The 24,453-nt window shown below is 40.1% G+C and overlaps 1 protein-coding gene across 1 annotated transcript in view; it reads right to left on the bottom strand.

Annotated features, from left to right (window-relative positions):
• Window positions 1-242: 242 nt before the first annotated feature.
• The window catches only part of LOC118423078 (basal cell adhesion molecule-like), a 40,610-nt gene continuing 16,399 nt past the window's right edge, over window positions 243-24,453 (bottom strand). Inside the window, exons 3-13 of the mRNA XM_035831045.1 lie at window positions 19,818-20,156; window positions 19,158-19,469; window positions 18,283-18,570; window positions 17,653-17,907; window positions 17,222-17,533; window positions 16,794-16,838; window positions 14,665-14,778; window positions 12,608-12,635; window positions 11,739-11,955; window positions 11,556-11,600; window positions 243-3,314 (exon numbers count right to left, since the gene is read on the bottom strand). Coding sequence (XP_035686938.1) covers window positions 3,162-3,314; window positions 11,556-11,600; window positions 11,739-11,955; window positions 12,608-12,635; window positions 14,665-14,778; window positions 16,794-16,838; window positions 17,222-17,533; window positions 17,653-17,907; window positions 18,283-18,570; window positions 19,158-19,469; window positions 19,818-20,156 — 2,108 coding nt within the window. The 3' untranslated portion in view covers window positions 243-3,161. The remainder of the gene's footprint in view (window positions 3,315-11,555; window positions 11,601-11,738; window positions 11,956-12,607; window positions 12,636-14,664; window positions 14,779-16,793; window positions 16,839-17,221; window positions 17,534-17,652; window positions 17,908-18,282; window positions 18,571-19,157; window positions 19,470-19,817; window positions 20,157-24,453) is intronic.

The following is a 24,453-nucleotide window of genomic DNA, read 5'->3' as shown; positions in this document are numbered from 1 at the left end:
AAAATTTGGAGGTACGTTCTCTACCTTTAATAAACAGTCATTGTTCGAAGAAAATTGATAGTAACTTAAACATACGTGACTGATGAACCTCTTCAACGATACATGTACTAACATTTTGGACAATGAAAAAACATATCACAATTGTACAAGTCTGCATAAAATCATAAAGCCCTGTTTGTAAGATTGGCAGAGCTTGGAACATTACCAGTACACTTTTCTGGAAAAAAAGGAAAAGGTCCCAAATTACATGGGCACCAGCAAAATTCAATGCCTGATATTTGAAGGTAACTAATGCTTACAGTACTACATGTATGTAGAGGCACAATATTTCAGACAATCAGCTTACATGTATGTCTTAATCATCTCAAGCATTGTTCCTCATATCATTGTAATTGCAAATATAATGTAATTTCTTTCAAACATCTTGGACGAATTCCAGAATTTTAAAAAAACAAATGCTATGAAACCATTGGTCATCAATCTTACAAACAGTACCTTGAAATTGACAAGAGATTTGCACACAAAAATACAATATATGTCCTTGTGTCCTATGTGTAGATAAGACAAACCCAATCAACACATAAAAACACAACCATTTCATCTGGTTTAACTAAGGTCCATCCTACATGTGCCGGCAGCCTCTTCTATCAGCAGGAGACATCTTAAAAGGCCCATTTTCTTGGCTTGCAGGATGGCGTGCCCTGATGACTGGAGATATGACTGCGGCTGACCACTGCAGACTGTATCACTCAATGGGCCAGGTGCTCGCGTGTGCAGAATTTTTTGTGGGAGACAATCACTGTAGAATTATCACATTTCAAAGGCAACAATGTCTGTACATGCTTTCTTACCAAAACCTAAAATTGCTTGCTGTACGAAATCTGTGCATCGATCTTTGGCACAAGCAAAGAGATTGTGTGACACTGTGGTAATTGATAGATCACAGTGCTGATGCCTGTCTAGATATGCATGCAACAAATAACCCTGCTCTATAACCCAAGTGTTGCTGTAAGTAATGCCAATAAAAGCAAACAGTTCTCTACAGACCTTAAGAATAGCATCACATCAGCTCCTAGGAATAACTCAAGAGAAATAAGAAGATTTGACTGTTGCATACAATCCTCGAGATTAGCAAAATGAGAATACAATAGAATAACCAATTAGAAGTACTCTACATTATGATTTCTATACAATTTGTTAACAATTACATAGGCATGCAGCATTTGATACACGTTATTCAGAATACACTGGAACCAATGTTAGACCATTACAGAGAAGCATCTTCTTTAAAAAATATATCTACAGGCACTATTTATGCATTCCCCCCTTCCCCCAAAACATCTGAAAATTGAAGCGCAGTTTGCCCAAGGGTGGCGTAGGCTGCTTCATACATCAAACTGTCATTAGACCGTGACACTTGGATCGGCTAATCTATGTAAAGTCCAATGAAGCTTAGCAGGAAGACTATCTAATTTACAACATAATGATACCCTTAGCATCAAAAATTTATGAAACCTCGGCAAATACAGGGCAACTGCGCCTACCACCTGCATGGTGCTTACATGTATTTCAATTTCAAATGCCTGCTTACAAATGCATGCAATCGATACACAGTCGTCCTGTACAATGCACATCTCTAGGCACACACGCCACAAGATTCTAGCCCTATGCTCTCTTCTGACAATGCCTGCGGCACGCACAAAGTACACATGCAAATTTCACACATTGCGTTAAGTAATTCCTGTACAGTGTCATTCACAGGGCTCAATCTCATTCAGTTGTAGCTGCAGATCATGATCACAATCAGACAATTTTTGCTCCACCAATGCTTAACTGCTACCGATACAAAATGACGATATACAACAAATATTCTGAAAGAAACTGTCATGACAAATGGCATAAGCAGCGCAACTCGTCAACAAACACAGCAGCCAGTACACGTCACAGCATACGCCTTTCAACCAGTAAGGTGCAATCTTATGACATTTACCATGCTGGAGTAACATGATTTCTTTTTTTTTTTTACATTTTTCATATTTGTAGAGATTTTCAATGTTGGCTGGACTTGCCTGTATCTAATTTAGTTAACCAACTGGAGTGCTGCTACACTTGAAGACGTTGCACCAAAATTTCCACAACCATTGTTTCGACTTACATGTTTTTTGTGTGACATATTGCAGAGACCAGCTCTGATACAAACAAAAAGAAACTCCACTGAGTTCTTGTACAAGCTGAGATTGACAACTGCAAAAATATCCTTTTGAAAATAAAGCTTGAGACCATTTGTGTGTAGTTTGTATTCCATTCCAATGTGCACAAGGTGCTACTGGTGGTCATGGTGTAAAAGACAAGCAGCCCTATCCTTTGTAGCCTACATGAGCCATGTACATGTACATCGTAAATTACTCAATATTATTCATTGGTAGTCCTCAGTACTGAGTAGGTTCACACCTTCAAAGACATAACATCAAAACTTGACTTTCTTCTCTTTTCTCTTATATTAAGTACTTTTCAAATGGGACTGTGATAAGTAGCTCAATGAATTGCTGTATGAGATACTGTCAGTGAAAAACAATAAAACACTGCAAGTTGAAGCAGTTAAACACAACTTCAATGTGACTCTTCAATTTTAACACAACTCAAGAATTCTTCTGACTCTCACAAAGGACAGGAATACTTGTATCTGTGAATGCTATGTAGCATGGTCTTTTGCATTTTTGTTATCAGTTCCTTATGCCAGGATATTTGGGCATTGTCAATCTCAACAGATTTTTTCACATTTGGTATAAGCTTATGACACAGAAAGACATTGGATATTAGTAAAAAGACTGCAATTAACAAAAATTACTATGTACAGGTAAAAACAACATGGCTTCAATCACAAAACTAAAAATCATTCATAAAAACAATGGCAAGAAAACATGAGATGTCATGGTCTATACCTGCTATAAACAGATGTGACCCTATAAAATACATAAATGCAAAAATAAAGTTTAAAAATATGTTGGCAAGAAAAGGACTATAAATACATGTACTTGGGGTTGTTATAAATTTTGTGACCAGCTCCGTTAGCAAAGAAACATTTGCTGTTGAATACTAGATGATGAAAGTAGGTTCATTTCTGGGATGGTAAGACTGAACATGACTGTACAGGGAAGCTATCAAACATAAGGGGAGGTGGTTTGTTGTCTGAGGGTGGGGTAGTCCATGTCCATGGTGTCCTTAGGGTCCACGATGGGCCTCCGGGAGGCGGGTTTCCGTGACGACAAGTCCAGCTCCGCGTTATTCAGTCCGTCCTCCTCCCTATACCCACCCTGCGATGTCAGTGGTGGGAAAAGATAAACAACAACATGAATATCTGCCTTGATTTCATGTTTGGTGTCATTTAATAATTTATCATAGACAACATAGAAGTATGCTACAGCACTGGAGATAAAAAACAAATCATGGAATCAACCAATGAAAACCAATGGGCCACTAACTGGTGGATACCGTATGGCACTGAGTAAGTGGGTTAGTAACAAGTACAATGGAATCTAATTCAGACACCACTGTGTGTTTGTGATATGGTACAAAATGTACACGTGTACATGGTTTGATGTAACCTACATCGTTTGCAAACAGTAATGCAGATTCATTTTTACATTTCTCAAAGACAGTGATGTGTTCTTTCTGCATGAACTGACATTTTAGCGATATTGGAAAATGATGGCATACATTATGAACCACTGTTTGATGTTATACATCACTAATGCTGGCAGACGAATGACTAAATGTGTTAGTAAAGACGTACAATTATTCTTCACTCTGGATTCATTGATGCTCTGGGAATACAAAATGTAGTTGGCCCGCATCCAACAAGGTGGCACCGTGCTGAACTGATGAAAAATCGTCTCACAACACCACCTACACCCAATTTTCCAAGATTGCAATAAAGATTGTCTTATTGATCCATTTGTCTTTTTTGTTATGTTGCCATATTTTCCAGCAGGAATACCTGTGCTATAACTGAGTGCAAAGCAACCTGGAGACTTCAGGTAAATACACCGGCATATTTCATTGTCATACATACAGGTACGTGTGCCTTTTTATATTTCGCGATCGGACAATGTCCACTTGACTATAAGTCTATCCCATGGGCCTATATTATTGATTGATAAGCTGGGCACCAGACCATGAATATCACCCTTTATGGACAGGGTACACTTTTGGACAAGCCTCAAATCCCTACCACTGGCCACACTAAATCATTTCTGTGTGACACGCTTACAAAATTTCTAATGTTACACTATGAGAAACTGAGATGGGATTGCCCACATTGCTTTTTTACATGTACAAAATATTGCAATTAAGCTTGTAGTTTTTCAAATGCAAATTTGGATGTGGAAGAAACATAGACATAAACCTAAGCTAGACATAAAATATTTCAATTTGATATCCTTCCTTACTTTGGGAAGTGGCAACCCCACCCTTTATTTTGTTATGCCTGATATTTATGGAGTGTGAAATCAGCAGCGAGAGTACCAATCTGGCCAGCCATGAAATCATTGGCTGACCTTTGACACACCACGACAGGCTTTACCCATTTAGATGTACATCATGTAATTGTGTCGGCAGAGGCCACATGGTGTCAAAACAACACAACTCACCAACGACTTTCATTATCATTTGACCTGAACGTAAGGGCACATGCAAATATATGCAAATGTTTTTCCAACAACTACAAGCAGTGGTATTTACCATGCTAAACCTAATGTGGGAACCTAGACTCTATCATATCATCACAATAAATGAATTTTACCAGAATGAATATTTGATGAGTTGAAGTTATACCCAAATCTAACACTCCTTTGTGCCTGTGCTTCGAATTTAACACTTGGGTAGTCTAGTAAGTAGAAAGTGTACATGTATGTACAACCCCGTGATGTTGAGATGCATGTAGTGTCGTGTCTCTCCAAACCATTAGTGACCTCCCCCCGGATAACCTTATTAGATCACGGCTGGGGCCATCACCGGAACCACCGGCTACAGATGGTGATTTCAGGTGATCGCCTCAATCAGACGTTATTGACACGTCATCGCAACCGCTGCGGACTGCATTTAGATTACCACAACATCACACGTCATGAATACGCAAGTGTTATCATTCCCAGCGTTATTCCACCACCGGATGTAAAACCCGAGGGGCCATCTAAGAAAATCACAAACACAAGGATTGCCAAGAAAAGAATTCATCATATTTTACTATATTGCACCAAGCTGACCCCCGCATATCTTCCAATCATAACGTCCACTCCCATGTGTTTGTGAAGTCTGAGATGGTCCCAGGGGACTGAGTTAGATGCGTCAGCACCACCACCACTGCTGCTGAGGTTAAAGCCTAGCCTAACCCCTGCACCGTATTGCCATACCAAGCGGACTCAACCTACGGTTTCTGCTCGTATGTCTCACTGGTTCAATGCGTACATCGAGATCTGAGTCTGAGTCAGTTTCAGAGTCAGTCATCAACAGTATGCTGCTCTCCTGTCAAGCAAAAGCACCAACTCTCGTCATTACAGTGGTAACACGGGTTATCTTCAAAGCAGGCTACGTGTTATGTGCTACTGAAGGCAATATTGTATCCCTGCACCATTGCCAGGAAGCTCAGCTGTGAGGGTCTGACGTACGGCTTTCCCGATAGTCCACAATGGGGGAACTCTCCAGATCTGTGTCAGACTCGGAATCAGAATCGGAGGTCAAGAGTAAACTCTTCTCCTGTAAACAAAAGCATCGGATAAAGGTACCACTGTTTGTTGGAAGTGAGAGATAGTGGTTTCCTTACAAACAGCAGGTGTTTTAGTCTATACTGACAAGAAGAGGGGGAGGGGGGCACAGATCCTTTTAAAATCTGCTTTCTTCAACAAGGTACATAAAGCACGGCACACTGATTACTATAAACCCATCAGTACTACATAGTGTACATTTAGTAAGTTATAAAAAAAAACACAACTATACACACAATTAAATTGGAAGAGATGCCAGCTACAAATCTTAACACACGGTTAAAGAAGAGCCTAAAAATTAACAGCTTTTAAATTTTTGAAACTACAGCTCTGTAAAAGCACAGAGAAGGCCTTGCCCTAGGAACCCTAGGAAAATAAACTTGCGCAGAATCTGTCAAGAACTGTGCTTGAATGGCACCATAAAAATTGCACCTTGTCCCTTACGTTTTCAGCAACAAGCAGACCTAACTGAAGCTGACCTTCACAACCTTCGAATAACACCAAGCAAACAGGCCGATACATGCATACTGAATGAAGACCTACATCTGGATCGGTGATCTCACCAGCGACCCGTTCTCCATCCTGTAAATGAAGCCTTATTTTAACAGCTGATGGCGGCGGTTTGTCCGGAAAATGAAGCCTTATTACGACAGGCTTCAGTTGTGAAAGGGGTCGACAATTTGACATCTGAAGTTGAGTTGAAAAAATATGTTTACAGTGAAGAAATTCCATCTAACCTCCAAAATCATACACTAATTATTTTCTTTTCAAAATGCGTTCTAATTTTGAAAAAGCTGGGTTTTTTTTTTACAACATGTGTCCCACAGAAGGGTTTTCCATTACATATCTGCTATATTTTCATAATCAACATCTGCTGATAGGGGAGGCATTGAAAGAATCACGACCTTCTAAAGCTAGCTTACTGGAAGGATACTGGCAGGTTCTTAACAGGAGATGTCAAGTTAATCCAAACACTCTCACCCTGCCATGTTTTTTCAGCATTATGCATCGCCTCCAGACCATATATGGCAGTACCCGGGAGGTAAGGCTGTTGATAAGCTGAGTTAAGATGCTTTCCTGGCTATGACAAATGAGACTTGTATTCCCCAAGAGCCTACAGCACTGATGGATTCTACTGCATGGGGAATAACAGCTAACAGGTCTACTGGTCTGCACTTACACCCTGGCCTTTCAATGAAGCGTTAATCTTAACCTTCACTGCTCTAGGCATAATGTGAAGAATCAAAGTTACATTGATTACCTGGGATGTTAGAGGACTAAAGGTTAACAAATTCATAACAGGCATAAATAGGCCACTGATGATATCTCTGGCAAAGAAGGTCGATATTGATGTTGGCTTTGTTTAGAGCGCTTCTACAGATGCACAAAGCATGAACAGATAATGTGTCTAAATTATGTATGGGCGTGACGAAATTGGTTGATGGTTTCTTTATTAATGGTTTTGGGAACTGTCTTAGTCAGGGTCAAGGGTAGGACAGCGGTGTAGGTGTTTTTGGTGCCAGCCTAGAGGGGTTTTCATCAGGGAATACCAGTACATTGTCCTGTGAGCATCAATTAAGGATAACTGAAGGGTGGGAGTGGGAAAATTGCAGATAATGGAAAACAAAGTCCCAGTAATAGAGTCCCAGTAATAGAGCATGATATGAGAAAAGGGCTCTGTTGTGTCTACTTGGTAGCAGACAGTATCTTTCAGATATGGGAAGATATACTTTTTTGTGAGCATTTACGGTTACAAACTGTGGGCAAACATTTATGTTTTATCAGATATTACTATAGTTTCTTTCTCAATTGCACAATAAACAAAAAATACGAATTATTATTATTTCAATGGAGCTGTTATTCTAAATGTAAAGGAAGCCATGTGCAAAAGGTTTTATTTTTATGATACATTTTTAACATCCATGTAGAATAACTTCCTACATGTCTGCGCTTTTATGGCATGCAGCATTGTTACTGAACTTGCCCTTTACAAAGCTTATCAATATCAATAAGTAAAGCAAAAGCTGCAATTGTGAATTGACTACAGTTTACTTGTTCATTCTACTGTGCCATTTGGTGGTAGACCTGCAATAAACCATTGTGATTAGTTGATGCATACAATATACAATGCACATCATGCACACACGTCAACAGTGCAAGATAAGCTGCAACATGTCAAGAATCATGATGCTTGTCGTAGGTTAGACGCTGTTGAAAGTGTGTTGTCGTAAGCATTAACATGGTAAGTATAAAAGCTTGACGTACGATTGGGAAGAAAATACACTCACACAATAGTATACTGCAGATAAGGAAGGAGTAGTAGTCTGTTGTAGAGCCTTACCATTATACTGTGTACATTTCCAGAGTAAGTCAAGTGGGGAAAAGACAAAATGGGTCATTAGCGAGGGCAGTGGCTATTTGTCACTACTACTAGTAAAGTTACTGAATACAAGCAAGGAAAGCGAGATGTAAGAAGAGTAATGAAACAATGCAAAGATCAGGAAGATCAGTAAGTGCTAGTAGAAATTCAGTGAAAGGACTGATAGCAGTAGGAATTAGAAACAGGAAACGATTACAAAGGAATAGTACTTCTACTGCCTGACTGTAGTTTACTAGCAGTAGCATGTAGCTGCCATCATGCCTTGAGCAAGTGCTCCGTCAATATCTACCAACAGCAAGTCGTGCAAAAAACACAGACGTGCAAAGGGAAGTCATGGGAGAGGTGGGGCTTATATACAGATGTAACAGTCTTGTCAAAAGCACACACCAACACAGGGGAACACCTTCCGAGGGGTTGAGTGGGTTTGGTTCGTGGTGTGGGAGAAAAATAGCAGCAGACGAAGCGTACCGATTTGACTAGGCGTACCGATTTGGATTGCCGGCCTTTTTTGTTCATAGAGTATGTCACAAAGTGTTTCTACAGTGGAGAACACAAGGTTGGTTAGTGCCGCACACCTACCAGTATCCCTGTGAACCAGCTGGCATCTTCAAACCACCATCCCTTCTTACTCTACCCAAGCTCCTGCCGTTTCCCTCCCAGAAGTCATTTTTCAGGTCTTACATCCTGTTATCATGTTGCATCCAGCTAATAATGCATCACCTCCACAAACAAAGCTTTTTCTTCATAGGTGATAAACCCCTTTTGGTACTGAGCCATGATACACTAAATGTGATTAAGTGCCTACAGGCCAGTCTGGAACTCCAAGATACACACGTCTTCATTCATATCCACAGCTGGCAGCCCAGTCCTGAGACACTTCACTCATAAATCATGGCTTTACAGCTATTACCACGACTTGATCATTTGACACCAAAGATTTGCTTCTGTGATTAGTCCCTTGCAGTTAAAGAATTATGAACGTAGATACGACAGTTAAAAGAGTTGTGAGGAGTAGAATGGCACAGGAGAGAGATGCTACTACTTTCAAGAGGAAAGGATCATACACAACTAGTACAGCTTGTACACAATACATATAAAAGTAAGTTCCCATTAATAACATTATATCAGATTTCGTAATGGCAATGGCATGTTTTAAAGTGAAACCACATATGTGAAACCTTATTTGAAACTTGAAATTCAGTTGAATACATAAACTTTTTTGGCAAGAAGCAAAAGAATTGAGAAGACATTGTGCGCATGTGTGCATGCAATATATGCTCACTTGAGGAAAGGATGACAAACATGTTATCTTCACTAGAACCAAACAAAAAAATATAAAAATTCTCTTCAACTGAATCTGAGTATTTGTGTTTGGTTCCCTGTGAATAAATCATAAGTGCTCAACTGAAATTAAAAGTGGTCTCACCAAAAAACATTTTAGAAAACATTTTTAAAAACATCAGCAAATATGCTAAATAAGTCATGCAAAATTGGTAATCAAGATCATCGAAACCATAACAGTTCCATGTGCAAAGTAAATGTGAGATACAGTCGCATGCAAAATTATTCAACCCCCCTCACATTTTTGCTATTTTGGTAAAATAAGAAACATTACAACTGCAAACTAGTACCAAATTATATGACTGGTGAACTACTAGTTTATAACTATTTGAAAAAAGAACAAAAGTCAAGATTTTATTTCAAACTTCATCAAAAAATGCAAATTTTCTAGAAAAAGTAGGTTGCAAAATTATTCAACCCCTTGCAAGGATGTGTCTTTAGGTCTTCGTGTAGCACCTCTTAGCTGCAACTACCTGCTGCAGACAGGATGATAGCCTATCACAAGCTTCTGGCAGCACTCTTTGGGACTTTTGGTTTATTCCTCTTGGGTAATGGTCTCCAACTCTGAGGTCTATGTGACACAACAGTGTTCTTCGGATCCCACCAGAAATTCTCAATTGGGCTCAACTCTGGAGAATGTCATGGCCACTCGAGAACATTCCAGCATTTTCTCCCTAACCACACCTTTGTGGATTTTGATGTGTACTTCGGGTCATTGTCTTGCTGGAATGTCCAATGATACCGCAGATTTACCTACTTCAAGGACTCGCTGACATTCTTGGCCAAAATATCCTGGTACTTGCTTGAATCCACGATGCCTTCAACACGGTAGAGATTCCCAGTGCCATGAGAAGCAAAACATCCCCACAGCATCACAGTCCCACCACCATGCTTCACGATAGGCAGGGTGTTCTCCGCGCACGCCTCACTCTTCCTGCGCCAAACATACTTCTTATCCATAGGACCTAAGAGCTCAAGTTTTGTTGCATCAAACCATAGAAAAACGTTCCAAAACGTCTGTGGCTTTGGTAGGTTGGTTTGAGCATACTGGAGTTGTCTTTTCTTGTTGCATGAGCTTAGCAACGGTGTGGCTTTGGGGTTCTGGGCATTTGGCTCTTCAGTATGAAGTATGTGGCGTACTATGTCCACTGCAACATCAGTTCCTCCTTGAGCCAAATTGTTTTTCAGGTCCCTTGCTGTAAGCCTAGGGTTTTTGTCCACATGACATATCGGGATTATTGTTGTGGCTGCTGAATTCTGGTCAGAAATGTAAGCAGACCCAGAAAGAGGTTGGAGCTGGGGCATCATTGGACATTCCAGCAAGACAATGACCCCAAGTACATATCAAAATCCACAAAGGATTGGTTATAGAAAAAAAGTTGGAATGTTGTCGAGTGGCCATAACAGTCTCCAGAGTTGAACCCAATTGAGAATTTCTGGTGGGATCCGAAGAACACTGTTGTGTCACATAGACCTCAGAACATTACTGAGTTGGAGACCATTGCCCAAGAGGAATGGGCCAAAAGTCCCAATTAGAGTCCTGCCAGAAGCTTGTGATAGGCTATCATCCTGTCTGTAGCAGGCAGTTGCAGATAAGGGTTGCTACAACTAGTACGAGAAGACCTAAAGACACATCCTTGCAGGGGGTTGAATAATTTTGCAACCTACTTTTTCTAGAAAATTTGCATTTTTTGATGAAGTATGCAATAAAATCTTAACTTTTGCTCTTGTATTGGATTGTGATAAACTAGTTGTTCACCAGCCATATGATTTGGTACTGGTCTGCAGTTGTAATGTTTCTTATTTTGCCCAAATTGGAAACATGTGAAGGGGGTTGAATAATTTTACATGCAACTGTATTATTCAATGGCAGTAGAACTAGCTGTCAACACTCAATGTACACACAGATAAATTAAATTTCATCATGGCCAGTCCCTCCAATATACCATAATCTGGAAGACACAGATGATGATTAATGTGATGGTTATCCACATACGAGAGTTTGATCAATGGCATACAGACACAGACAACAGTAAGTTAGACTAGATATTAGTCCTGGGTTAATGTCCTACCTGAACTGGTGGTTCCTCTGTGGTGGGTTCCATGGGGGTATTGACCTATACCAAGAAAACAACAGAGGGAACAACCGTAGGATAAGTCTACATCCTTAATGTGTAAACATCTAAATATACGATCTTTGTTAGTCAGTGCAAGTTATGTTAATTGTTAAAATGTAGGTATGAAATAAAACATGCCTTCTTTCCGTCAGGTTTGTCCTGGCCAACCGGGGATCTGGGTTCGCCAAAGCTTGCGCCGCTTAGCCGTGCTTCGTAGCTGGCCGCGACGAGAGGCGTGGGGATATACTGACTGCTTTCTACTCTGGAGGGGAGGGGCGCCGTGGGGGACTTGTCCTTGTCGGCCATCTCGATGGAGAACTCGTTGGTGACATTCTCATCCCTATAAGAAACATACCTGCAGTGAGTAGAAACTTTTCATGAGGAAACGTTGTAGAGGTAGAGAAGATGAGGACATCAAGGCCACAGAAGACAACTTAGGAAGGCGCAATTTGTGACCTCAAATTCCTATCAACTGCAGGGTTTGAAATCATGAACTTGTGTCTTTTAGAACTACATTGGAACTATTCCTTCAGTAGTAACAGAATTTTTTTGTTTTTTTGACACAAGTTCATCTTACACTTATTTTCGAATGTATAAGAGGAGAATCTATCAGTATGAATGTTTCCAACCCTGAATTGATATGTACCAATTTGAGAGAAACTCAAGAAGCAAACTAAAGATACTGTAACACTTGCAGACAACATTTACATGTATCTGGGTTACATCAATGCTTAGCTCTCTGGTTCTCACATTTTTCAGAAAGATGTCTTGGAGAATGACAGATTGTGCTTTTTTTAAACCTGAAAGTAAGAACTTTCCAATTTTGATAATCATTTCTTTAGAACTCAAATTGGTGTGGCCTATTACCATTCAACATCGTGTTTTTTTTATATATGTTTTGCCGTATACACATTTGACACTTCCTTCCAGCAAAGAAGCCTCATCCAAAAACATTTCAAAGTTAGATACATGACTGTGTATATCAAGTAAATGAAACATTAAACTACCTTCCACCCTTCCCAGTTTCTGGTTCGCCTGAAAAAGAAGAGAAAATATCATTAATCTAAGTCATAATGAAAATGCCCGTTATCAAAACAACATGATAACATAGTAACTGCAATTAAGAGTAAGGCTTACCATATCTAATCTGTTCAATTGTAATTTATCGCATAACTAGTGGCAGCAGACACATTCCCCAGAGTGAGTCCTCACCACTTTGGATGGACCTTTCCGGACTTTGGTGGTTTTTTAACAAAATTTGGGCACCCACCTTCTTGCACATTATAAATTATGTCCACTTTTCCAGGGCAAAATCTCATTACTACCTTGACTTCATAGGGTTTGAATCAAATTTGGCTGAAGTCAGATTGACATGTGAGATAACATGGTTAATAGTACAATTTGATGGCCCAAAAGAGGTGGTAAAGGTTACCAAAAACACTGCAAACAAAGTAGTGGAAAAGTGAAGTCCATGATATTCACAGAAACTCTAATCTGCTGTTAAAACCTATCTTCCACAGAGAAAGTCAAGACAAATTAGTCCCTCAGTGGGGTTTCAGTAATACTGATTTATTTTCAACATGTTGTCCTGTGGCCAATTGGCCTACTTTTAGAGAATCAAAGGCTGCAAGGTTAAGACCCACACAAAGGGCTCTTCAGTCCTGGTCACCTTAATAGCTACTAGATTATTAAGGAGGAAGAAAAAGTAGGGCAATTGGAGCTCACTACAGCTAATGTGGATATATTCATGCAAAGACTGTGAATGCTGAATTCTTAAACCATGGGAAAAGATGACAGGAAAGAAGGCAAGACTCAAACTGTTACAAAAATACAATGTTAAGCTTATATGTATCACAATAATGTAAGTCAAACTCTCTGAAACTTATATTTTGAAGCTTAAAGCACTGAGAAGCATTTGCAAATATGAAGGAGATCATGATATGATATAAACACGTCACAATTTGCACATACAAAATTTTCCTTGTTTGTATGCCATATGGCATTGTTTTATATTCATCACTGCTTCCTGAAGTTTACATCTTGCAATAAATTACATTTTACTGTTGCAGTAAAATTCTATTACCATTTTATTGTGATCATAAAACCAGCTGACGCACATTGTACTATCTTTGAATGTCATATGAATTCTTATGCTCCATGACCCAACTTAAGGGACAGTGATGCATCCATCCAAAGTGACTGGCATGTCAGAATTTTCCACTTGTATGTCACTGCATGCCATGAAATGGAATCTAAAAGCAAAGGTAGACTGGTTCCTGAGACAATGCTTAATATGGCATGTTATACAGGACTTGTAAACGTATGATATTAATAGAAGTCGTTATGGTAGAACACTTAATTGCATCTCATCAAACTACTATTCTCATAGAGATTTCTGGATGGGAATAAGAGTGCTTCAAAACAAGTGTGTAAGATGCCTGGTCTGCAAAGTATGGCACAAACTACATGCAAAATTAAAATACTGGGGGAAAAAGAAAAAAAAGGCCATACAAACAAGAAACAATATCACAACAAAAACAAAAGGAAGGGATACAGGAAAGAGCAGACAGAGGAAGAAGAACGGGTCCTACCTAAAGAAAGCGGAGTATCAGATAGATCCCTCACACTGATGAGCTGGATTTCGGTAGAACCCGCTAGTTCGTAAAAATTTACCACATCAGGCACCAAGGCTTGTCTTCCAACAACAGCAGCCATAACAGCTATATCAAGTCTGTTGCACTATTCAAGCATGGAGTATCGAGTAACACTGAAACTTTTTTCAAATGCAAGGAAGAAGCAACAGTCCAAAAGCCCACAGTGGTGGTAGATAGCTTTATTCTAGTTGGCTAGAAACAAGCATCACTGCCATGCTCGCTTGCACAGGCCAGACTTAGACCAAAGACAAGCAGATGTCTTTCTTTGCTCAAGCAGCTGTCAACTGCTACTGCCATGACCACAGGCGGGTATATTCAGCAAGTGTCTACAGGCACCTACAGCACACAGGGGCATCTCTTGGGGGGATGGATGACCATGAAAGGAAAATAACAAAGAAGTCTTTTCTTACCTTTGCAGGGTAATATTCCTCTCTTGTGAGCCAGCATCAGGCCAATACCCACGAGTAGTAGAAGTAATAACAACACAACCACCACTATAATAATGACCAAAGTGGTGTCTGATCCTGTAGGATGCAAGGGAAGGTACTATGAGTCCATGTGTCAAACATAATTTGTATCTAGATATCCTGTTTTGTAAGCAGTGGAGATGCCAACATGATGGGAGTTCCACACTAACTGTCTGAATCATGCCATATTGATTCTCGGGATGCACATCAGTCTTGTTGTTGGAATATTGATGAAACTATGGCAGGCAGAGGAGATAGCGACCCATTACCCTGCCATGCTCATGACTTTTATGTATCTATTTTCAGTGCTGTGCATGTAGACATGTATGTACATCAACTGGATGGCACTGTGGGTGACAAAGTGATCTGAATAGCCTGTTGATGGTGTGATCGTTCATCTGTAGCCCACTATGGGGAAGCCACTGCTATAGATCCTAGGAATTATAACTCAGTTTGAGGTGACAATGTTATCCATCACACAGCAGTGCCACACATAGCCCAAATCCTACAGAGAATTCTCCATCCCTCGCCCAGTCACACATAAACAAAAGAACTGTGGGAGTTGTCCCCGTGCCAAGTCAGAATGCCCCCAGCATCAAGCATTTCAGAATGTGCAGCATCGGCGAGTCAATATGGCTTGATTCAGTATCGGTGGCAACAATCTCGTTCTCTATCCCCCGCCACTAGCGTTGTGCGCATCTAAAACATGTCTGCAATTCGCAGAGTAAACTGCGGGGCATGCAGCATGTTTGCTACCAGTCCAACCACGGGAGCTTTAACGGATTGTCAGGAATGGTATATGTTGTTAGCTACGATTAAGCAACTATGCTCGTAATATTAAAATGGAGAAAAGGTTGCTGGTTACATAATGTGGTTGATACCTGTTTTACAACACTAGTATGACATAGATGTAAATGAGAGATCGGAGGAGTTAATATATCCCTTGTCAATTCTCAGCATGTGCCACATGGTATGGAGAGCTTCTATACCCGATCAGAAATCCTCTTATCTGTTTGGGGTTCTTGTTTGAGCTTTCCGATTTACGGTGCATTAAGGCTAAAGAATAAAATATTTACAGCCACTTTCCTGTACCAGGCAGCTGAGAAGGGAGAAGGGATAGGGCTTATTTTGAACAATGTGTGTTGATAAGCCATGACATATTGAGAAAGTCTTTACAGCACATTCCTTATCATTTCTGGTGCAGGCTAAGTGAATATTTCATGCGCCACAACAGGACAACATAATGTAGCTGGGGTCTTCTCACTCATGGTGAGAGGGAACAAAGGGAATGGGCAAATGAAAACTACCTGTAGAAAACATGCAACAACCGATAATAGTATAATAAAAAAAAATTCAAAATACTACGTTCCACTTTTGATCATTTTTTATGTATGTCCCGAATCATACTCAATTGAGGTTTCAAGCAAATGTCAGTTTGTTGTCAACTTTCAGAAAACTGTTCAGCTGAACCACTACAAGACCTATTATACATTTAAATAGTAGCTGTGCATGATGTATACAATTCTTACAAAGCAGCATGCATGCACATCACTAAGTTGTCCTGTCATGGCTTGTCACTTTGAAGTATTGTTAATGTTAGCTTGATTACAAATGACATCATTACTGGTGTCTTGGAGCCATGCATATAGACATTTAAGCCTCTAGAGGCCCTATCATGGCTTTCCACTACATCAGTACATGTAAACATTTACATAGTTGTGAATTAACTAAGACAGCTGACAAGACAGTCCAGATGCCTGGGGTATTGAACAAGCACTGGTGATGATACAAACACGTTTTAGTTAGTACAAGTTGTGCTGTACACACACGTACACACAGTCATGGACATGTGCTGGCAGACGTGGTGCCATTGTGGACGAGATGAGAATGAGCAGAGTTAGTACACAAGATGCCTGATGACTGACAGCCCATTGGCTGACACACTGGCCGTGCCACAGTCCTGCTCTTGCCAAAGCTGCTCTACTCAGGACGACGGTAGCGGGGGGAGGGGGGCAACACTCTCGAGCTGGTTAGTAGCTCTACAGAAGGTCTACATTAGGAAATGAGGATACCATTGTCCGTGTACAGACCTCTGGCCGTGGTGACCACATCTTCGGCTGAAAGGATAATTAAATGTAGATTTTTGAGTGGAGCAAACAGCATTACTAGAGATTATCAAAAAGGTCATTTCAAGACGTTTCTATAGCAAGGTTAAAATCATGTTAACTGGAATTCTCCTCCCTGCAACTACAATTAAAGATATCATACCTTCATTCTATATAAAAGGGAAGATTCTAATAGTATAACATTAAGTGAATGCACACTTACTGAAGTACATTAATAAAGGCTGTCAAACAGGTTTGTTTTAAGTGTTGCTTATTATGATAGTATGAAATCAATACAGAAAGAGAATGAAGACAGCAAATTTTCGATATCTAGCTCACTGGTTATACTGTTGAATACTACAAATGCATACCCAAAGAAAGCAATTGACACTTACCTTGTAGTGTCACGTCAAAGTACTGTTCATCCTCCCCATACATGTTTGTGGCTTTGCAGACATACCGTCCCGAATGTTCCGGTTTCATACTGTTAATCTTTAGAACACTTTTCATGCCGTTCGGTAGGTTCTCTTGTAAAATCCTATAGGGACCTCCAGTAGTAATAATGGCTCTGTTGTCAGAGGATTCCAGGAGGAACCATTCGACCCTGCTGGGCCTTGGGTCGGCCTGAATCTCGCAAACAACCTGTGCAGTTTTCCCTTCCATGAACTCTTGCGCCGATGGTCTGTCTCCGATAATATCCGGTCGTCCTGGGTTGACATAGAAGAAATAGCACAAAGTGTTAACACTAGTCGTACACTCAAACTTTACCATTTTTTTAAAAGTATGAGGAATAACTGAGTCAACTGACTCAAGAAAAAAATCTTACCTTTGACATCAATTGTGACATTGACAGTGTCCTTGGGAAAATCGAGAGCCGCTGCCACGCAAGTGAACGTTCCCTCCTCGCCGTACGTCATGGTGGCGAACGACAGCGGATTGTTGAACGTTCTCCCCGTCCCCACCTGTACCCACTGGAGGCTGGGCATGGGATTGCCCTCCGCTTCGCAGGTTACAGCTGGCAGGCTTGAACCGAAGTCCACGCGGAAGGGTTGAACAAAGCTGGAGCTGATCTTTGGAGCATCTGTGATGGTAGGAGCGAAGTCTTCCTGAATTCTCATTTTGATTAAATGATATGAGTTGAACATAAAATTTCCTTCCCCTATTCAGGACAGATGATCCTGGAATAGCTTGTATGATAAGGTTGGTGCACCATTTTGTTTTCCAGTCTGGAGGGCATCAAGCTTTACACCAAGTACCATTATATAAAATTGGTCTGAAATTTACTAACTTTACATTATCATAACAGGAGCAATATAACATTTCTAAAATCATTTGGACAGATAAGTTAGAATTAGGGCAAATGCTTTTAAAAACAAATTTCATCTACACCATGTTGCATGCACGGCTAATTCATTTTTTTCCAAAATTGTGTAGAATACTACATATACAAACTCACAGTACACATCAATGTTGACAGTGGCTTGGCCATCTGACTCTCTGTCCCTGGGTATGACCCCGTTGCTCGCTTCACAACGATACGTTCCGTTCTGCGACCTGGTAATCTTCGGTATGACGTAGGTGGTGGTGAGTCCCGTCTGCAGGACGTCGGCGGAATCTCCGCTGACCTTTAACCACCTGATCTGGCTGGGGTCAGGGTTACTCTGGACCACACAGGTCAAGGTCAGGGTGTTGGTCTCCTTGACAGAGCTGTTGGGATTGGAGCTTATGGATGCAACTGGCGGATCTGATAGAAAAAATAGTCAATAAGGAATTTTGTAAGACATTATACACCTTGAGCACCCTCATGGTTTTATTTCATAGTAGGACTAGGAATATCATTTTGCTTTCATACCACTACAATGTTACTAATGTTAGCAGCTGAATTCCTCATCTAAAACTACCTTGTACATCTACTGATCTAGGTGTGTAACTGGTGTCCTACATTTTAACCCAACCACGTCCTCAACAGTGATGGACATCATTTACACTTGCATGTACATGTAAATCCTATAACACAAAGGACATACAACACTCAGTCGATTTTATTGGTTTCGGAAGGACCCTATTGCACCTTTTTCCTCATGAATCATACAAAATCTTATTCCGATATAGCCTTTTTTTACATTACATACCTAAACTAAATTTTAAATTTTAAAGCACATGTGACCATATACCGACGAACTGAAGCGGTTAGAGAGACAACAACAACAACATAAATTTTAACATTGTACAACATAGATGAAAAATCAATGGTGATGAAGTTAGCACTTCAGTACCACTGTAGTCAACATACGTGTAAGCAGCAAGAACATTACAACATGAATAACTTACATTGAACGTCTAACACTTGCTCTGCCGTCTGCACGTCGAGTTGGTCTGCGTATCCTTGGTCTGCTTTGCACACAAAATTGGTCTGGTCGTCGAATCTCGTGACTGGAGACAGCGACAACTCCCGGATGACCTGGCGCGCCGCTTCGTTTGTGGTGGGTTCTCCGACGCCCGTTTCCATGGGCTGCGACCCGTTGAACCAGGTGAGGGTGGGGAGGGGCTTCCCGCCATCTGACCGGCAGGTCAACGTCAGGTCATCCCCTGCTCTAGCTGCACTGTTTACTGTGGAGACGATGGTGGGGGCACTTGCTGCAACTGGGGAGGGAAACGTAAGCAAGCAAATGTCAATCAATAGTGGAATCTGCTAAGTACAACCTAAACTAGTGAACCTAACCAAACATACATGATCTTACTATTTTTCCTACATCATAGCTGGTTACAAAAAAAAAAATTCGCATGGGATAGGAAACTGGTACTATAAAATAAAACATCAAAAAGCTTTGTGTTACACCAAAACAAAAATATATATGAACATGAATACATCCATACACCTGCACAAACAATTAGGCTTAATGGTACCAAACTCTAGTACACTCTCTCGAAAGTATACAATTAGTCTGATACAGTACAAAGCAGAACAGCTCACAAAACAAAGGGTCTTACCTAAAACTGTCAAGTCCAAAGGTTTTGTATCCGCCGAACCTTGACTCAGCACCTTGACTGTACATCTATACGTGCCCTCGTCACTTTCTCCCACGTTCTCGATTCTCAGCGAGGCCTGCTCCGTGATTGACGCACGCCCTTCATATGTCCCAAACACGCTCTGCGTATTGGCCAACATGGTGACCACCTCCCTGCTTTCTGAGCTGGAGGTGAAGCTCCATGTGATGATATCTACTTGTGCTGCTGGGGTCACGCTGTAAGTACATTGTAACACTACTGTGTTTCCCTTCAGGACTGTCTGCTCAGGTCCTACACTCACTGTTACTGCCGCTTCAATATCTGTGTGAGAAAGAATAAGAAAAAATGTCATAACCAGGAAAATCAAAAAAGTTGACATGATGTTTAGTATATTTCAAAAGTATCAGTCTTAAAAGCAACTGTAAAACATGACGATACATTAACCACCCTCGCAGTGACATAAAATAGACTGTTAAGTGTTAAGAGATTAAAACCTAAGGGAATTAAATACCACGATCACACAATTTGAGATACCATAAAATTCAATCATGCTATGACAGACACAATTTTTCTTGATCCCAAGAAAAATAACAGCATTTATGACACATTCATGCAGGATTTTGTAGCAACATATTTCCGGAAACATAAAAAGTATGGTCACAAATGTAGGTCATTTAATTCCTTCATAAAGTATAACCACTTGTGACATTGCATATAATAATGACATTTTGCTACTGATTGTCAAATGTACTACATTTTGCTTATGATTGCTAAATTCACTACAATAATCTTGGATACATGAAAGGATTAGATAAATATCCCTGGATATCACAAGCGCTCATCAACCAACGCCAGACGATATGCCCCTCCCATTTTGCATTACCAGCATGGGCAAAGGCCACAAATTAATGATGAGACCTGCTCGACTTATTAGATTGGGAGATTGCTAGCAGGTACTGATTAGCCTAGTAATGCGATAACCTCTCTCACAATGACATTTGAGTCATTGGCAAGGGGCAAAAGATCTATGAACCAGCTTTACAAGAAACATTAAAAAAGACAACCCTTTTAACACTTGAGCGAGATTAAACAGTTAAAAGTTACCCTCTAGAAAAATACAACCTGCACACCCGACACCCTGATCTGAAGATGCAATTATCATCTCAATCACCATTGCTTCCATTCTTCAGATACTGGGAACCCAGTCTGCATTCTATCCCATGGTAACTATTGAATACTGGGCATGTCTAAATCACCGGATTGGGGAGCCGCCATACAATCCCCTTTGTATGACCCTTTATGTGAGAACACGGGATCCATTTTCTCTCGGATAATGAAGCAACAGCCAAGAACAAAATCCTAGCTGGGGTCAGTTGGGTGAAGATATACAGATGTTTACATCACAACAATTTACCATTGATATTTCAGGTGGCATTTCAGGACTGCATGTATGACCTTCATGCAGTGTCTACATGTATATTAGAAAAGAATGCCAAGCCCAAGCGCTGTTATTTTCTCAACAGCACAAATGCTATATTACAATGTATTCGAAGTTGCAGACTAATAATTATATTATGCTAAAATTGCTGTCACAATAAAATTTGCTTTATTCACTATAAATACAAACATATGATACATGACACTTTTTGATGATGTAAAACCAAATCAATTTGAAACCATATCTTTACAGGGTTTACTGTTGAAATACAACAGCAAACAGTGTTTAAAGGCATTAGCAGACACACAAAGCTATGGATACAAATGTATTTTCTAAAGCTGTATTTTCAGCTAGTGGATAAAATTCTACCACATTGAAAATGTCAAAGGGTAAAAAGCTTTACACTTAATTACAGTCCCTTACAAAAATGTATCTGTACGAAAGCACGAGATCAAAAACACACCTCCGCATCTATTCATACAGAAGCCATGAATAATGACATGTAAGTGGAATATCTGACAAGGGAGCTTAAAAGCTTCTTCAGTCCCCACCCAAGCTGGGTAGAAATGATTGCATACACCCACACACATGGCTCTTGAAAGAACTTCAAAATCGGGCTATTGAAAGAACTGTAGAATTGCGCAGCCTTAAACAGCTGGTAAGAAATCAATCTCAGAATGCTGGCATTTCATGAGGAATGCAGCCTGCATGGTAAACACTACCTGTGGGCAGGAAAGGCACAGTGGGAAGATGATGTGACTGTACATCTTCCAGCATCAAATGGGTATTTGACCTTTTCTGCCACAATGAATATGCCATTATCTCTTGCAGCTATACAATGTAGCTGTACCCGTCTATAATATACACTCTGTCTTGTCAGACTCGAGATGTTAGTCCTGACTTGCTTTACAATTTATCATGTGTACTCGAGTTATTTCTTATCAGTATGTTCTTCAGCTTCTGCCCCTATAAATCTAATTCTAAAGCAATAGTTTTCTTATCTTTGTGTTCAAGCTTTAACTATTACTTATAGTGGCATTTTGAAAAGTATAGCTCTACTACTACTACCGCCACTACTGAACATAAAATGTGTATAAGAATTTTTCATTAACATATAGTCTGACATATCAAGAAAAAAAAGGTCCAGATCAGGCAGATGACAAATATGTATCTGTAATACAAAACTGTTTTTGAATCACATAGGGTTGCAACTGCTTCATTTGTCATTGAAATGATCTGATTACCATATGACTTTGAAACCATTGTGAGTGAAGTGAACCCTAACACCCTACACAACAGATCCAATCAGTGCACCATCACCAGTTACACATTGTCCCTTTTCAAAAACATTTTAGATGAAACCTACAGTCCACATAAAGAGGAACTAGGTTTGCTGGGCCTGTTAATATAACTTTTTCTACTGCAACAGAAATGAGTCAGAAACAATTCTATAACATTTTCATCATTCAGTTGTCACAATTAGATCAAGAATTTCCTGTCCCTTGTCAGCAATGCACCAAAAAAAGGTTTGGGTTGATACTTTTGCCAGAGTTGGCCAGAAACACATTGATTTTTCCTAGGCCTTCGGAAAACAAGGTGTGATTAATCAGATCCTGATTTAATGCAGCATATCCTTTAATAAACAATCCCTATATCAGATATCATGTAGGAAAGGAACTAGACTGGCTCAGTCACATCCTTGTTACTTCCTTCTTCCTGACCACAAAGTTTCAATCCATCTGATATGGCTGATAATTGACAGTAAATGACTTCCTGATATACTATCTGTCCCACCTAGCTCCCAGTCACTGCCCCTCCCCCTGCCCTCCCACTGGTAATAAACAGTCATGGCTGGGTGCTGATCAACCCTTTACTGTAGCTCCAGATGTGGGTTTAGCACCAAACTACTGTAAATTGGAAAATATCTGCAATGATTTTATGTTCACACTTTTCATGCTGACCTCTTATCACTTGTCACACCATGAACATATTCTGTCTTCCACTGTGTTACTAAGGTTGCTTCAACTATGAAGGCCTGATTTCCATTCCTACAGCAAATTTTAGCATCTGCAAACTTATAACAATTTATAGTAGTTACTCCCTGCTGAATCTCATACATTACATGTCCCGAGGTCATATGGCAAGGATGAGAAAATTTCCAATCATGTCACCAGCTCGAAAATTAATCAGACTAACGATATGGTAATGGTCTTCACAGGTATTTGTTCCCATCCCCATACGGACATGAAAATACAGCCACCAAGAGGGTAGCTTTACATGTTTTATTCACAACACAGTACCTGGCTTCTAAAGGTATCTGCATACAGTAACATGCAATGTTTCGCGCTTCAACTGTTAAAACTCAGGTACAGGACTGGTGTATCAAGCAATAACATCTGTTTTTTGTGAGACAGCAGGGCAAAGAATGCAGACTCACAGGGCATCTTCTGACAGCTGTTTACATAAGAACTGGTGGCTAAAATTATGGCCTTATTAATTGTTTATACAAGCTATCTGTTTTCCCTTCTTCCTAGAGTATTGGGCTGTTTTAAGATAATGTCAATAGATTGGAACACATTTACCATACCTAATGTTCCAATCTTATGACTTTGTTATCTGTAGGACTAATCATATAAGTGTTTCTATTTTCTATTCAAATACATTATATATATTTATATGCATAAGCTTAAGTTTGGATTATAAGTACTGCACACCAGCAGATAATGCAGCATGCATGTTCCTGGGGGCATGCTCTTAGCATGGCTTTTATTTCACCAGGACGGGGCGCCATAAATATACCTAAGGCGGTACATGTACATATTGAGCTGAAAGGACAGATTGCACTTCTGAAAGATGAACATTCATAGCGAATGCGACAGGTTCATTCAAGCCTACACGAACATAATGCATGCAAAATATCTGCATCATAAAAGCACGCCATCTAAGTATTAATAAATCAGTATTCTATGTTCAAATGTGACCTATTGACAAATATTTCACGGCGAACTTCAAGATGCCTACAGAGAAAAGAAGAGTGACTCAGGAAACCCTTCTCACTTTCAGCTGGCTCTGATTGCAAGGAATGCAAACAACAGACACCAGCCTTCCTGTGATATACAGATATACCACAGATCATGTCTGTGCCTGTGTATACTATAACCTGGGGAGCTGTTGACTGTT

This window comes from Branchiostoma floridae, chromosome 1 (genome assembly GCF_000003815.2).
Source record: "Branchiostoma floridae strain S238N-H82 chromosome 1, Bfl_VNyyK, whole genome shotgun sequence".
NCBI lineage: Eukaryota > Metazoa > Chordata > Leptocardii > Amphioxiformes > Branchiostomatidae > Branchiostoma > Branchiostoma floridae.
The sequence above is the reverse complement of the archived record's forward strand: the minus strand, read 5'-3'. Positions and strand labels throughout refer to the sequence as shown.